The sequence below is a fragment of the Letharia columbiana genome, assembly GCF_014066305.1.
Source record: "Letharia columbiana isolate WasteWater2 chromosome Unknown Sc0000037_s0, whole genome shotgun sequence".
Taxonomy (NCBI): Eukaryota; Fungi; Ascomycota; class Lecanoromycetes; order Lecanorales; family Parmeliaceae; genus Letharia; species Letharia columbiana.
In genome coordinates, this window is record NW_023501081.1 from 119,848 (window position 1) to 134,118 (window position 14,271).

Consider the following 14,271-nt stretch of genomic DNA (forward strand, 5'->3'; position numbering starts at 1 on the left):
TCGCTACGCAGTGTCCGATCCGAAGGAGTATCTCCAACCTTTCCTGAGACCCTTGATCGTATTTGAATGCTTCCACTGAGAGAGCACTCGCTTGCTTCTGTGTGAAAAAAAACACATCAAACCGGGAGCCAACCAATCCGTACTCGACCACCGATCCATTCCCAACGATGATTCCGTGCAAACCAGCCTTCGTCTCCAAAGACCACCCGCAGGCCCAACGTTCTCTTCACCACACAAATTCCCCCTATGTACGGCCGCTACTCTCTCGCAAAGCCCAAGTCGTCAGAGGCGGGCTTAGAGAAGGTCACCACCGAAATCACCGGATATCGAGGCAATGGTGTGCGAAGCCTTGCAGGACAAGCGACTGACCAAGATGAAAGGCTGGTTCCGTACAGCGCACGTCAACGTCAACCCACGCCACGCCTCCCGACGAGTCCGCTCCTCCACATCCGCAATCGGGCTGCCCGCCTGCACCTGACGAAGCACCAACATCCCGTAGCGCAAACAAACAGACCGAAGAGCGCATCTCCATCGCCGATCGAGCCCGCGAATGCCATCGACCTCGGCGCACGCACGCTGGTAGGACACGGTCGGCCGAATGCGACGACACAACCGCGAGCCATCTTCGACCCCGTCACCGCGTTCCCGTGCACCAGAACCCATGTTTCCACAAGGGAGAGGTTCCACGGTAGTTCCGGACGCCGCGGAGGCTTGGATCGATGGCAGAGGAGGAGGAGGAGGAGGAGGGAATTGGGGATTCGGATGAGCATCAACAAGTACCCGCGATTCCGTTACATGCAATCCCACGCAAGCTTCTGTGTTTGACAGGTCATTCGCCGGCCGAGGTCGAACGACTGTAAGATCAAGCTGGCCGACGGGCGTTCCACAACGCGGCGCTGCGTAGCTGGCGTTTCGAAAGCTCCTCTATTGCCAAGCACAGGTGCGTCGCGCCGGACTCACGTCAATGCTGTTATCAGAGAGAGAGAGAGAGAGAGAGAGAGAGAGAGAGATCCATGCATCTAGTGTGGCGAATGCTGCCATGGTCTTTGTCGATTCAAGACATTGACCACTCAAACATGGATTTATCCACTTCGCCATCTGCCCATCCGATCATAGCACCGATTCCCTCAGCGGCGACATGCAATATCATCTCCCAAAGCAAACATCTCCCTCGCTTCAAGGCACTGGCCGGCGGTACGCGGTCTCGGGTCGATGTCGGCAACTGTGCAAACAACATGGCGCATATCGGTACCTTTTATGCGAGCTGGATGGATAGTAAACGTCGCGCATATGGGCACACCGACGGGAGAGCAAGCGAGTTGGGGGACAGTGCAAGGGAAAGTACCGGATCGGGTGTTTGGTAGGCTTGCTGCAGCATGGATTGGGTAATTCAGGAATGATGCCCTATCCATTTCGACGTGCACGTTGAGAAACTTTCATGCACATGTCTTAGCTCGTCCGGTCTGGAAGGAAGCCCAGAGCGTGAAAATGCAGTGGGAAAGACTTATACCCCCGCTAAAGATTCCGGTCGATCCTTCATTTAAGACTACTTGCTAGTATCTGTATAAGCAAGCGACACACTCCGCGCGTCGTGGTTTCCTCCATCATCCTTTGAATCAAAGCATAGCGCAAGTCCCGATAGTGTGCCAAGCCCAGAAAGAAAAACGATCCCCACTGGTGCGCGCCCAGTTCAGGCTACTGATAGGCCATTCATGCTCAGGTAAAACTGTCTTTCGATTGAGTTCTCCTCGATTGAGTTCTCCTCGATTGAGTTCTCTGCGATAAGAATGGATCGATCGATCCTCCGCCCCAACGTAACAAGGCGTAATCAAGATGATCTTGCGGGCGCAAAACCTGGGAGATAACGCTGATCAATGCCCCGAGCGATGCAGCTGCGTGTACAACAGTAAAACGGCCCGTTCGCCAATATCTCCATGGTGCATATGCGGCAGCCAACGATGCGGGGTGCGTCATGCAGGCACGTTGTCTGAAAATCTGACACTTTTAAGCGCTGGCGCTATTTAGACCTCATACGTGCTCGGTACAAGTGTGGGTATCGAGCCGGAAGAAGTTGGGGTTGAATCGTAAAGGCAGTTCAGTCAGAGTACTCTGTGTCGCAGATTTCCGGTTTCTCTGACTTTCGTTGCCGAGCTTCGGAGGACTTCGAATCGCAACTGCCAGAACATTGGCGGCGCGCCTGCATGGTTGTCTCACCGAGCCACACATGCCAGCGAGACAGCAGCGAAACTGTATCTTTGTACACTTTACTGATGCGCATCCCTGGCCACCCAATGATGATCAGTAGGAGAGCACTAAATGCCTCAGAGTAAGGTAGACGTGCGTGTTCCTGTAGTCGCTGTCGCTCCACAGATTCGATGACAGAGCAGGGCGGCTATGTTGTGCGAGTCTAAGTGATGTCGTCGACAGAGTGGGGGGCCTCCCTGAGCGTTTGATGATATCAGCCGGGTACGTATGATGCTATTGGCCCTGTCTTTCCCTGAGAGTCTCAGATATTGGGTGCATAAAGCTGTATTAGGCATCTCGATCACACTTTTTCTGCTCACTTCTTCACTGACAAGTTTGGTTTGATTATTCGTTCCTTACGAAGCCAAGCTCCGTAATCAAACGGACATTTTAGTAAATGGAAAGCCTCTTTTCCGTTTCGCCCTCTTCACGAGAAGATAAACACCCATGTCTCGTAGCCCTGATCCTGGGTTACGTCATGGAGCACGAAAGCCGTGTCGATCTTGAAGGCTATCTATAGGAGCAAGTAGTATTGTGCACTCAAGGAGGGAGATGTACTTCACGAATTCAACAGTCTTCGGCATCCGAGACCCGCTACCATTTGAGGGGATACCCAACGCTCGGCGTCAGATGCCGGAGGCCCGATGCCATCCAATTGTGTTTGTCTCGGACTCGAATGAGACGGGGAGGGGAAGCCGAAAATGCAGCTTATGGAGTCGCCTGAGCCGAGTTTTCGGGAAACGCTTGAGCCACCCTGGAGGACATGAGATCTCCCTTGACCTGGGCATGTGCTGTAATAAACCTGTAAGGTGGCCATAATGATTCACGAGGCTGCGGCGCACACTGAATTGTGAGTTTGAAACCGCGCAGAGACTTGTACTCATCACGTAAGGCTGTTTGGGATCTTGGTATTGTCGCTCGATCAGTGCACTGAGCTGGATCAGACACACCCGTAACATGGTTCCTTCGGGCTTGTTAGCAATAAGTTGGGATGGTTCAAGGTTCAAATTCCCGTGCCAATATCCTTCCCACGCATTGAAATGCCCGATGAAGGATCAATTGTCCGTCATTCAAACTCTCCGTCTGCAAGCCACATAGCTTTGATCTCCATGCGGGCAAATGTTAGGGCAAGTCAGCCGAGAATTTGATTCCAAACCTGTACAACTTTGAGGCTAGATCCTCTACGCGCTTCCGATAATTGCGACACCATTGCAGCGGGTCGCATTTCGGGTGTTCCTAGATGCCTCATTTTCCTCCCATTCGGGATTTCCTCTCCACCAATGAATTCTCAGCAACGGTCAGACTCTTCCTCGAATTGACTGGTCCATGGTACTTGAAGCACACGGACCTGGGCGCTGAAGGCGATGCAATCTAGTGTCTGGAGTCGGGAATGACGCCTATATACTCTAGCCACTCAGCACAGCTAATGCAGCCAAGGCTCATGCTCGGCACATTTTCCAGGTCATCGAAAAATGAAGACGAATGCCATTCTAGGGATCGGAAGTAAGGCTGCAAGGTAGCAGCCCCTAATTCATGCCATTCAAACGTTTTCCCGGGTTTCTGACAGTCAGTGCGCTGCTCTATAAGGAAAAAGCACATGCGATGTGCATGACGGTACGATGCGAAAAATGTCTTCGCAAATATATGGCTCTGTTATGGACTCCTTCCAAAACCTGTTGATGAACAGGGCTGTGCTTGAAAGGAGGCTTGCTCATGTTGTCCTTCAAGTATCCACCGCAATCTTCATGGAACACAGTATCTTATATGAGACGGATTTTTTCAAATATCCGGATCGTTATTTCCATCTCGACAAAGACTGAAGTTGGTATGACGACCTTCCTATAAGCGTTAGTTGATCTTCTTATGATAAAGAGACGATGGACATTTTTCACAATACCTTAGCCCTCTTCTTATATTCACTCATTTGCCTTCTTCCCTTAGTCACACTCTCAACGGCAAGGCCAAAGGCCGAGCCACCCAGTGGATACTTTTCAATCCCTAAACCACCACAATTGCAAGACGTACGGGACCCTCGCAACCATGGACGGGATACACGAGCGCTCTTCTCAAGAGCCAGAGCAAGCCTATTCGAGAAGCGCACACCTCCTAGTTTCACCACTCCATTCAATATTAAGATGAGACTGATGACCTTCACAACCGTTGGTCTTATAACGCCAGTCGCCAGCGCCGCCAGAGCCCTCGAGGACTTTTACAGCTCCATCGCTATCAAAGCTGCCGGAGCTTGGCAAGCAGAACCTCGAACGGACAATTTCGCCATCCAAGAAGGAAATTTTTACTTGGGGTTCTCCTCCATTGGCGACTCAATCCCCTGGAGTTTCGTCCACAGCTTCGCGGAGAGGCTGTGGGAGTGCGCTTGCTTGGGAATGGCAGATTTGTTCGATGTGATTTACATGGATGATTCCAGACAGATTGCAGTGGTCATTTCATTGAGACTCGTAGACGGCGGTTCATCAAGTTCCAGCACAGATTTCAGAGAGGGTAGCGTGCCGAGCGTGACATCGCCGTAAGACTATGTTTGACTTGGGGCGCGGAGGTGTGACGGATGTCTTTCAGTGTGGCAGCTGTTTAGGCTAAAAAAGTGTATGAGAATCGAAGCTTTGCTTGAGGGTATCTCGGCGTTGCCTCCGCGATGACTGCGAAAGTTCTGTAATGAGGCGGGTTCTATTCTTCGTTCGCATTCATAGGAACTCTAATGATTGGACCTCAAGGTCTTGGGCTTTATCGTAGACGTTCGTGATGTGTAGTGAGAAAAATGACATCGATCTGCCAGCCAAGCCAAGCCTATCAGCTTATCGCAGTTCTCCGTTCCTGCATGCAGCGCTTTGACCACCTGCATGCCACAACGAAGCGGGAAAATTAGCCTGCCGAGGGTTTGAGCGGCCGTTTGTGATAATCTTCTTGCCTTCATCGGCCACCACTGAAACCGGGACCAAAAGTAGAACACGTAACTCTTAGCCGGTGAGTGGTGGGGCACGGCAAAAGAGCTGCATGGCCTGCATGTTTCAGTGGTCAGGGTCACGCCTCGCATGCTGCTAGCGCTGCAGGACCCGTGCCAGTGATTCTGCGATCTCCTCTTGTGAGACCTTGTAGATATGCCCAACAATCATCCACTGTCCCGCAAGACGCCAGCAAATGTTCCAGGACCACCTCTTACTCTTCATCATGACGCCCACACATTTGGTCCTATGGGTTCACATGTACTCCACAGTCTCCGTATCCCACCAGCCCTCTGTCAGTTTCATGAACGAGCTCGGATTGCATGTGAAAAGCAGTGTATAATCCGAAGGGAGGGTTGGATCTGAAAGTTCCGCGTCACCCCACGCGGTAACGATATCGGGATAGATGGTGGTGTCGAACTGATTGGTCAGCTGGAAAGTCCCCGATTTACTTCATTAATGGTCAGCGTCACTATTGGGGTCGAGTGATAAACGGAGGGCAACACTGACGGTGCGTTCAAAACCAAAGATCAGAATTGCGTGGGAGTAGTGGAGAAAGCACGAACGGATCAGAGCAGTCACTGCTTCGGTGTCCTCGCCACCTTCAGATAGAATCCCAGGGAATAGAATTGGAAGCAGGCCAAACCAACTTACCGTTCGACCATTTTGGCGGGACAAAGAGCGACGAGAACACCCGGCTGTTGGAATTATCGGAGTTAGCATTGGATCTGGATCGTGAGCCTAGAGACAGGAGACCACGTGCTCACTGTGAGACAAGACTTAGAGCATGCCTAACAGCATAGATGGCGTCTCCCAATGCCACGCTGATATCTTCCTCATATGGATCACAGGCGGGACTTAAGACGAACGCATAAAAGCAGCGTATCAGAGTCGTCATGGCCGCAACAATGATTGTCCATTGCCCTGGATACTTCATCATGGTAGTATAAATGTTGAGATATATGATTAAGACCTAGCTCAGAGGAAGATCAAGATTCAAGACCCACGAAGCCTTTTTTGTTGTTCTCTGACGTAGCTCTGGGTGTACCCGGTTGGCTTTTCCCACGCCAACAAATTCTCCAATTATCTCCTATACATGGAACATGGTGGAACTCTGAAACCTACTTTGAGGCTCCGCTTCACTGCCAAATGGTAAAGCAGAAGCAGCCGGTAGATAAACCAGAATAGGCGGTGTCGAATAGAATCGGTTCTTTTCACGTGCTAAGGGTACTGAAGAATATTGTCCAACGGCTATTGCTGTGATCATGGATTCCATTGGTGCACCAAATCTGTCTGTCCCTCTATCCTTCCCTAGTAGTGTACGTCTTTGGATGTAATATATTCCAGCCCCACAGAGCCATGTCATGCTCCAATTAATACCTTCCTGCTTGAGTGCAAGGACCTTTGCTCTCATTTGACCATAAGGTCAAGTATCTTAACGTCCAACACTGCTGTCTTTAGAGGGCATGACAGTAGGGGCATGCGTTCAATCTTGCTTCAATTCATCTGTGGTCTTGGGCCCGACGGAGGAGGAATAGGTGTCGAGATTATGGAAGCCCCGACACCGAAACCGCCCAAAGGGTCGTCGGAAGGTGAACCGGACCAGGATCAACACCCGAGTAACACAGCCTCAACCCCATCAAATCCGAATTGCCTTTCCGAATCTACAACCACTCACTCTCCATCGCGGACCTCCACTCTCTCATCGTCTCCGCAACAATGTCCGGCGCTTGTTGCACAAGTTCAACCGTCATCAAGATACCATCAATCGGAGCCAGCACAGTCTGCAACATGGTTCTCAATACTCTCGTTGACGAAATGAAGGCAATTGGGACCAGCTTCCCTACCCCACCACCCTCCGCAAGCCAGTTATCATTTCCCAAAAACCCACCACAATGGCAAACGCGTCTAGAGACAGCTTTTTCTCATCCGTCGCTACCCAGATATTCTCATATATCGACAACGTGCATCTTGCGGCTTCGTCCATGACTAGTCGGCCTAAACCGTCCGCTCCAATGAACTCGACGTGTGTCTTGACGAGGTAAGCTGCCGCCATTAGTGAAACGAGTACCATATAACCAAAGACCTCCACAGCTACAGCACCGAAATACTGCACCTGCGGCACACTGATAGCGGGTTTTTCAACGACCATACTCGCCCCAGGCACCACAAGCTACTGGTGTCCAACATTCGCAGCACCAATCACCCCCATTACCCCGGTCGTCGCCTCGCCAGCACATTCAACACCAACCAGCTCCTTATCAGCAACATCCACGCCATCCCCACCCTCCTGTACCCAAGTTTCTTCTCCGCCACCGACCCCAACTCCTTCGTCTGCTAATGTTCCGACAAAACCTGGAACCACCGCAAAGCTCAGAAATCCTACTCGGACTGCCCCAACCAGGTAGCCTCCACAACCCTCACCACCCTTCCCCCAAAAGCAACAGCACCCACAACCGACATAAAATGCACCCTCATCATCTTCACCCCGGGCTCCCCAACCTGGGGCCCACCATTCTGCGAATGCTCCCACAACCTGCTCTTCCTCGGCTCCTGCCCGGCGTCGCTGTCTGCAACCGCGACGGCAACCCTCACCCTCTCCGAGCCCGTCACCGTCGGAACCGCGACCCTTCCGACCTTCACCGCCGATCTCACCGCACCCATATACACCGAAGCGCCGAGTCTGAGCATCAAGTGCGTTGCGCCACCCGCGCCTCCAGTCCCGTCTCCCACAACGAGTGCATGCGTGCCTCAACGTATCCAGCTCCCCGGCGAGCTGTTGCCACAGATTGAGCATGGACCTCCACAATGCTACTGCAATCTAGCTTGTGGGGGAGATATACGCCCGGCTTCGAACAGTGATGGGATGTGCCCGAATCAAGTAGCTGTAACCTAGACTGTTGCCGGTATCGCTTGAGCGATAGATTACATTGACTACAGATTGACTTCAGCTGAAGCGCCCTGTCCTCTACCACCGCCTTTTTCTTCTCAAAGACGACAAAAGAAAAGGCTTTGAACTTTAAATTTCATTTGGCTATTATCTCGAGCGCGTTACATGTTCGCTCTTCATGTTCAGATTCTGTTAATCTTGAAATCTGCAACTATTCCGTGCTCTGAGAGAACAGGGAAGTATGAAAGTTCAACGATCAGGAAGACAGTGATGAGGACGTCGGCTGTTGCTGTCCCAGCGGATACAAACAGAGCCCGGGCCCGAGTACGCTTTTGAATCAAGCTTGATGACCCGCGTCTCTGTAGCTCCTGCTTCTCTTACTTATTGATGTCCCGGAACATCTGTTAGTTGCATGTCACGGGTAGCTATCTGACGTGGGAATTCAAACCAATCAAGTCTGCCTGTCTCACCCTCCCGTAGCAGTCTCGATTGCACCAATTTTCCTCCAACTTGAGACTGTTAATTCTTTACATATCTCTAAGAATGAATCAGATCAATATCGCCGTTGTATTAGCTCTCCCCCTCCTTGCGGTAATATCGATCAGCCGTGTTCCTATCCTGCTGCGTCCACAAAGAAAGTTCATTACCTACGCAACCATAGGGGCCACCGCAAAGGACTGCGGAGCCGTGATGAATAATTGTGAGGCGGCTCGACGCTTCGAAGAGCCTGCAATGCTTACACGGAGCCTTACAGTGTTCAACACCTCCTGGTTCGACCTTGTTCTTTTGAGCACGACCGGCACAGATGATATAGTCGGGGTGAGCCGAATGCAGTTCAGAGGAAGATGTGCGCTAGTGCTGAGTTGGTTGCCTTGATCATGAAGAGTACCGTGAGGTTTTAAGTCCTGTAATCCGATCTCGATTTCACTGATGCATTTATGAATATTTCTCGATTCGCCACGATGGGACTGGGGGTTAGTGGGTCACATGATATGCCCCTGTTTCAGGGCAATGGGTCGGAGACAGGTGTCCAGTACGAGCTAGGTAGCCACCTGTTTTGCACCTGTCAATTGCTCTTCATTCGATATCGTCTCTTTCAGAGCCATTACATATGTTTTGTCCCAACCGCCCACACCTGTACATAGCTAGCTATTCTTTCACTCCAGGTCTATGCCATAGATATGGGAGTTTTCTTGCGCTGGGGTATGAGAAATATGCCTGTTCGGGCCTCTATTTAGGCCTATTCAGGCTTACTATCCCCGGCGTGAAACGGCCCAACCACTATCTACACTCTATGTGGGCCCCTATGTGTGCATGTGATGCGTGTTTTTCATGAATGGGACAACTAACGAAGGAATAGAAGCGATGTTATGTAAAGTGAGACAACTGGTAGCCTAATGTGTCACCTCGTGAGGTAGTAATTCACACTTGCCCCCGGACTGCCCCGATAATGCACCCAGAGGGTATGTTTCAGGAAGGGGTATGAATTACTACCTCACGAGGTGATATCCGAGTTTTTAACGACCCTTGTAGGCTGAATTCATGATATATCTTGATACTTCTAGACAAAATGCAAGTTCCTAAGACTTCTGGGGTGTATAGTCTCGTGAAAACGACATCTCGAGAGTTAAAGAGTGTCTCATAGAGTGATTGGCTGTAATACGGAGATGTCAACAAAGCTGACTAAGCCAGCCGGGTAAAAGTCAGGTGTTAAACGCGATCCGCTAGCCGTACTGAGTGTTATTGAATTGATCTACTGTCCCACGTTCAAACTTTCATCGGTCTGAGTCAACCTTCGTTAAAACACCATGGAGTTCCAGGCATCAGGACATTTGGGCCCGTTCAATGAACCAGTCGGACACACTACCAGCCTCCTTTCACACACACGTACTATGAACGACCTTCCAATAGAGGTCAAGTGTATGATCGCGTTCAACCTCCGCAATTGCGACGCAAACCCTCATGGACCTCGCGACATCAAGCAGCTGCGTCTCATCAACAAAGCCTTTTCTGATGCAGGAGCCGAGCATCTCCTGCCAGAGATCCACCTCACGTTCCAGAGTCAAAGCTTCAAGCGACTGCGGACCATTTCCGAACACCCTATCTACAGCCAACACGTCAAGAGTCTCCAATATGATCCCAATACCTTTGGGGAGTACCATGAGAGCTACGAGGGATGCTACGAGGGATGGGTGAAAGGTACTGACGAGATGTCTTTCATAGGGGATTGCAGGCCATTTGGTGAAGTAGGGAAAGAAGATGAAGGCGACTGTCCACAGCTCGTCGGCGGCAGTGAGCTGGAGGGAATCAAAGCGGAAACGTTAGAGAGGTACAAATCCTACCAGGCAGTCTGTTCGGATCAAATGTCGATTCGTTCGCAGGAAGATAGGTACAACTTCGGCCTGGTGGTGCAAGCTGTGGCTCGGCTGCCGAAGCTGGCAGAAGTCACGTTGAACTTCGAACACGGAGCAGGCACGCGATCAAATGCCTTCAAGCGCGCGTATGCAGAGACTCTTTATATACCAAGAGGAGATGACGGCCACAGATGTCCTTATGGCTTGATGCAGCTTTGCTCAGTACTTGTCGGTGTCGCCTCCGCAGGAACCAAGCTCAAGTCCCTCGATTGTGGCAAGATAAGCTGGGAGTTCTTGGAACTACTAGAGGGGATATACATGAGGAGAATAGAACCCGCATTCAAGCACCTCGACTCCTTCCGCATCACACTCCACACGGGTCAGGGGTATCTCGATTACCGCGCTTTCCTATTTCAAGTTTATGACTGCTACCAAGTCTCACGAAAGCATCAGATGTGTGAGCTGCTCTCGGCTGCGAAGGATCTCAAGACCTTGAGTTTCTGTACGGAAGAAACCGACAGTATAGACCTTGACTTCATAGTTGGGACCACTACCTGGGCATCTCTGAGGATAGTTGAACTTGACACAATCACTACTGGCGAGGATCAATTGATCGAGTTCTTGAAGAGACATGGAGGGACACTGAAGGAGCTTGGACTGAACAACATTAAGCTCGCACCTGGCGACTGGACTTTGGCGCTGCCTCGGATACGGGACGCTGCGAAACTCGATGAGTTCCGCGCCGTTGGCTCTTGGTGGGCTGGCTCTTTCTTTTCAGCCCTTATTTATCAATGCTGGGCTGTCGACACGTCCTGGGATTCAGCGAGATCCAATGAAACGACATTGTCGCAAGCTCACAAACTGGGCATAGCCGTCAACAGATATGTACTCAAAGGAGGGGATTGCCCACTGCCGGACACTACCACCTAGCCATGACGTAACTTACCGTCGGGCGCGCTTCTCGGCCGGTCTTGTGATTGCGGTGCACAGAGAGCAATGCGAAAGGGATCGTTGGCGGGGAAGGCATCTGTGAACATCGGAGGCGCTTGAAATGCGACCACGTAAAGACCACACAGACAAGGACACATAAGATGCAGATGCACCGCCACTAAAGATATCTGGTCCTCCCTTTCGAATCTCAGCATCTACCATTGAGAAGCATTGCAACTTTGAAGCTGCGAGCGGCAGCTACACATAATGACCGAATGCTCTTTTTTTCTTGCTGAGGATAGCTCAATAGAAAGGGAGAAGACCAACCACCTGGGCCACAATGTGACCATACCAACCCCCCTGCCACCGCCACCCCGCCCACCGAGACACTTTTAAGCACCCGCACAACGATCCCCTCTTTCCCTCGCCACATGATACTCCTTTCCTGACTAACCTCAAGCTCCCAGTAGAACCAAAAGCTCTACCAATTCCTGACTTCGTCGATCCCTATGTACGCGTGCGGTCCCTCCAGCCCATCCTGTTCCCCATTGCCGCTCGACTAGCCCGCCTGGAGTTCCAAGCCGCCTTGCGCAACCACTCTCTTGCCGTCAGCGAACCGGTTCCTCACTGATCTAGCCATACCTTTCATGCTGAATGTCATAAGACTCACATCATCCACCCTGACCTTATCATCCTAATCGTCATGCCGTGTCTGATCGATTCACTTCAGGAGTGGAGAATGCGCATGCGCAGCATCCTTTGCTCGGAAAAAGGTGCAGAATGCGTCTAACATTAAAAGTCGCGACGTCGAAAGTGTTATTCTGACTCTTGAAATCTTGTTAGCAACTGGAATTCTCATAGGACCTATTCCGCGTACGTTGCGGTAATGGTAACAAAAAACCAATGATTTGGGCAGCAGTCGCATCGCAGTCCCCTGATTTATCATGTTTATTCAAACCTTGATCATTGTTACGTTCCTTCTAGCTCCCAATAAAGGATCGAGGAGTCCATAACAGCCATGTTTACAATCTTTCCCACTAATCGTATTGATTGCCAGGTCCTAATCTTCACAGACAACATCGGCATTGTTCTTTTCTTCGCGCCGAGTTCCCTTGTATACTGCGGGAACCTGGTTCTCCACGCGTGGTTCAATTGTAACGAGCGTCTCGGGGCTCAAAGGTCGCGACCTTGACGATGCAACTGATGATCGCCTTTGGTCTTTGAAAACGCCACATTTTTACAGCTTGTTATCGAGCTCAGGGTTCGAGGATGAGCGCAGGCTTCAGGATGAAAGTAATATATGGGGTTATTGCCTTGACAATGCTGGCGATTCTTGGCTTGTATCGCTGGATCATGCGAAATCTATTAATCTCGGGCTCTTCCCAAGTAAGAAGTGCAGGGTCATGAGTTTGAGACTCGTAATGGCATCAACTATGGGCTCTCGATTGAAAACCTGACCCTTCATGGGGGCAGCATTACTGTTACGGGTGGTTGTCGGTCAGGACTGGGGCCGAATCCTATGCATTTGATTGAGTGAGCCACATCAGTCTCCCATGATCGCGCACTTTATGAACAATCTCCCAACAAGTACCGCAGCACAGGGTCATGCATCCCCCAGCGATATTGCCGCGTTCCCGTACCACGAATCACACTGACCTACAAAAACCCACACGGAGCAACGCAGTCTTCGCACCAGTGGCTCGATCCGGGCGCAACATGCCAGGTTCGCTCGACGTTCAGCCGGAACCCAAGAAGCTTCTTCTGCTCGCCCCAGCTCGATACCAACACGACGGCCCAGACAGAAGGGCGGCTGAGCGTGTATTCATACTGTCGATAGGCGCTTTCGCCCAGTTCGTTGTCCGGAATCTGCATCTCAAACGTGGTTTCGGCTTCACGGTAGGTGAAAGCGAGCTCCATGATAGTCCCCCTTCTGTTTTCTCGAATTCCGTACTAAGTTGCACTTTCTTTAGCTCTGGTCAATACTCCGCTGCTGGGTGATAAACACTTACGACTAGGCATTGCGAGAGTTCTGGTTGTCCTGAGAAGGTGCTTACGGTGACTCCGTAGCAGTGGTTGAACCTGGCAGCGTATGGCATATCGTCAATGAGGCTGGCTCCTTCGATTATTGTGAGCCTCCCTGTGGAGCTAACGCCTGAAATTCTGCACGGTGAGCCCTCTAGGCATATGATGTCGCCTTTGAGAACTTCAGATAGGTCTTTGGAGCCGTTGGGGGCTGGGTTGGTGGCGCGGATGTACTCCTCGAGCTGGGCTCCGTCAGCGTTGACTTCCGTAAGATTTCTAACGAGAGTACTTTTGTGTACTTTGCCAACAGAGCAGGCGTCAAGCCTGGAAAGGCTGACGTTACGCTGACAGAGGGAACTCTCATTTTGAAGCTTTCGGCCGACAGCGTGGATCAGAGGGGGAGCAAGGGGACAGAGAGTAGAATAAGCCTTCAGGTTATAACTCGTGTAAAGACGAAAATGGCAAGGGGACGCTTGCCGGAGGTGATTGGATGCGACGATATTGTACGAAAAAGTATCCTTGTCTTTCCAATTTTAGCTCACCTGCGAGCGTTGCGAGCATCGGAATCATTTTGCTAAAAGACCCTGCCATTCGACAGATACAGAAATTCACCACACACAGCCGAGGCGTTCAGTACCGGAGTTCCATCCATGTGAGTCTTTCACACAAGCCCGCGCCTGCGTGTGAAGCTACAGCTATCGGTTCCAGAACTACATTTTGACACCTTTGAGGACTTGGAAGGAACCTGTCGAGAACCATTTAGAGACTTTGTAAAGATGGCACAGACCACCCTCCACATCGCCTCTCCACTCTCCATAATCGCAGTCCTCGCATCAGACCCTAACCAGCAAATCGAGAGTTCTGCCTAATGCCC

General features: G+C 51.1%; 4 protein-coding genes across 4 annotated transcripts; 2 read left to right on the forward strand and 2 right to left on the reverse strand.

Moving 5' to 3' along the window:
• Positions 1-3,872: 3,872 nt before the first annotated feature.
• On the forward strand, positions 3,873-4,772 carry HO173_009086 (uncharacterized protein; the record flags this gene model as incomplete). Its single annotated transcript, XM_037310979.1, has 2 exons — positions 3,873-4,038; positions 4,186-4,772. The coding sequence occupies 2 exons, from the start codon at positions 3,873-3,875 to the stop codon at positions 4,770-4,772; spliced, it is 753 nt and encodes a 250-aa protein (XP_037162073.1).
• A 2,602-nt stretch (positions 4,773-7,374) lies between these two features.
• On the reverse strand, positions 7,375-7,998 carry HO173_009087 (uncharacterized protein; the record flags this gene model as incomplete). The annotated part of the gene is made up of 1 exon (XM_037310980.1): positions 7,375-7,998. One exon carries the CDS (start codon positions 7,996-7,998, stop codon positions 7,375-7,377), a length of 624 nt encoding a protein of 207 aa, XP_037162074.1.
• Positions 7,999-9,899: 1,901 nt separating this feature from the next.
• HO173_009088 (uncharacterized protein) lies at positions 9,900-11,375 on the forward strand (the record flags this gene model as incomplete). The annotated part of the gene is made up of 1 exon (XM_037310981.1): positions 9,900-11,375. The coding sequence occupies one exon, from the start codon at positions 9,900-9,902 to the stop codon at positions 11,373-11,375; it is 1,476 nt and encodes a 491-aa protein (XP_037162075.1).
• A 1,656-nt stretch (positions 11,376-13,031) lies between these two features.
• HO173_009089 (uncharacterized protein) lies at positions 13,032-13,761 on the reverse strand (the record flags this gene model as incomplete). Its single annotated transcript, XM_037310982.1, has 3 exons — positions 13,032-13,325; positions 13,385-13,639; positions 13,687-13,761. 3 exons carry the CDS (start codon positions 13,759-13,761, stop codon positions 13,032-13,034), a joined length of 624 nt encoding a protein of 207 aa, XP_037162076.1.
• Between the last annotated feature and the right edge of the window lie 510 nt (positions 13,762-14,271).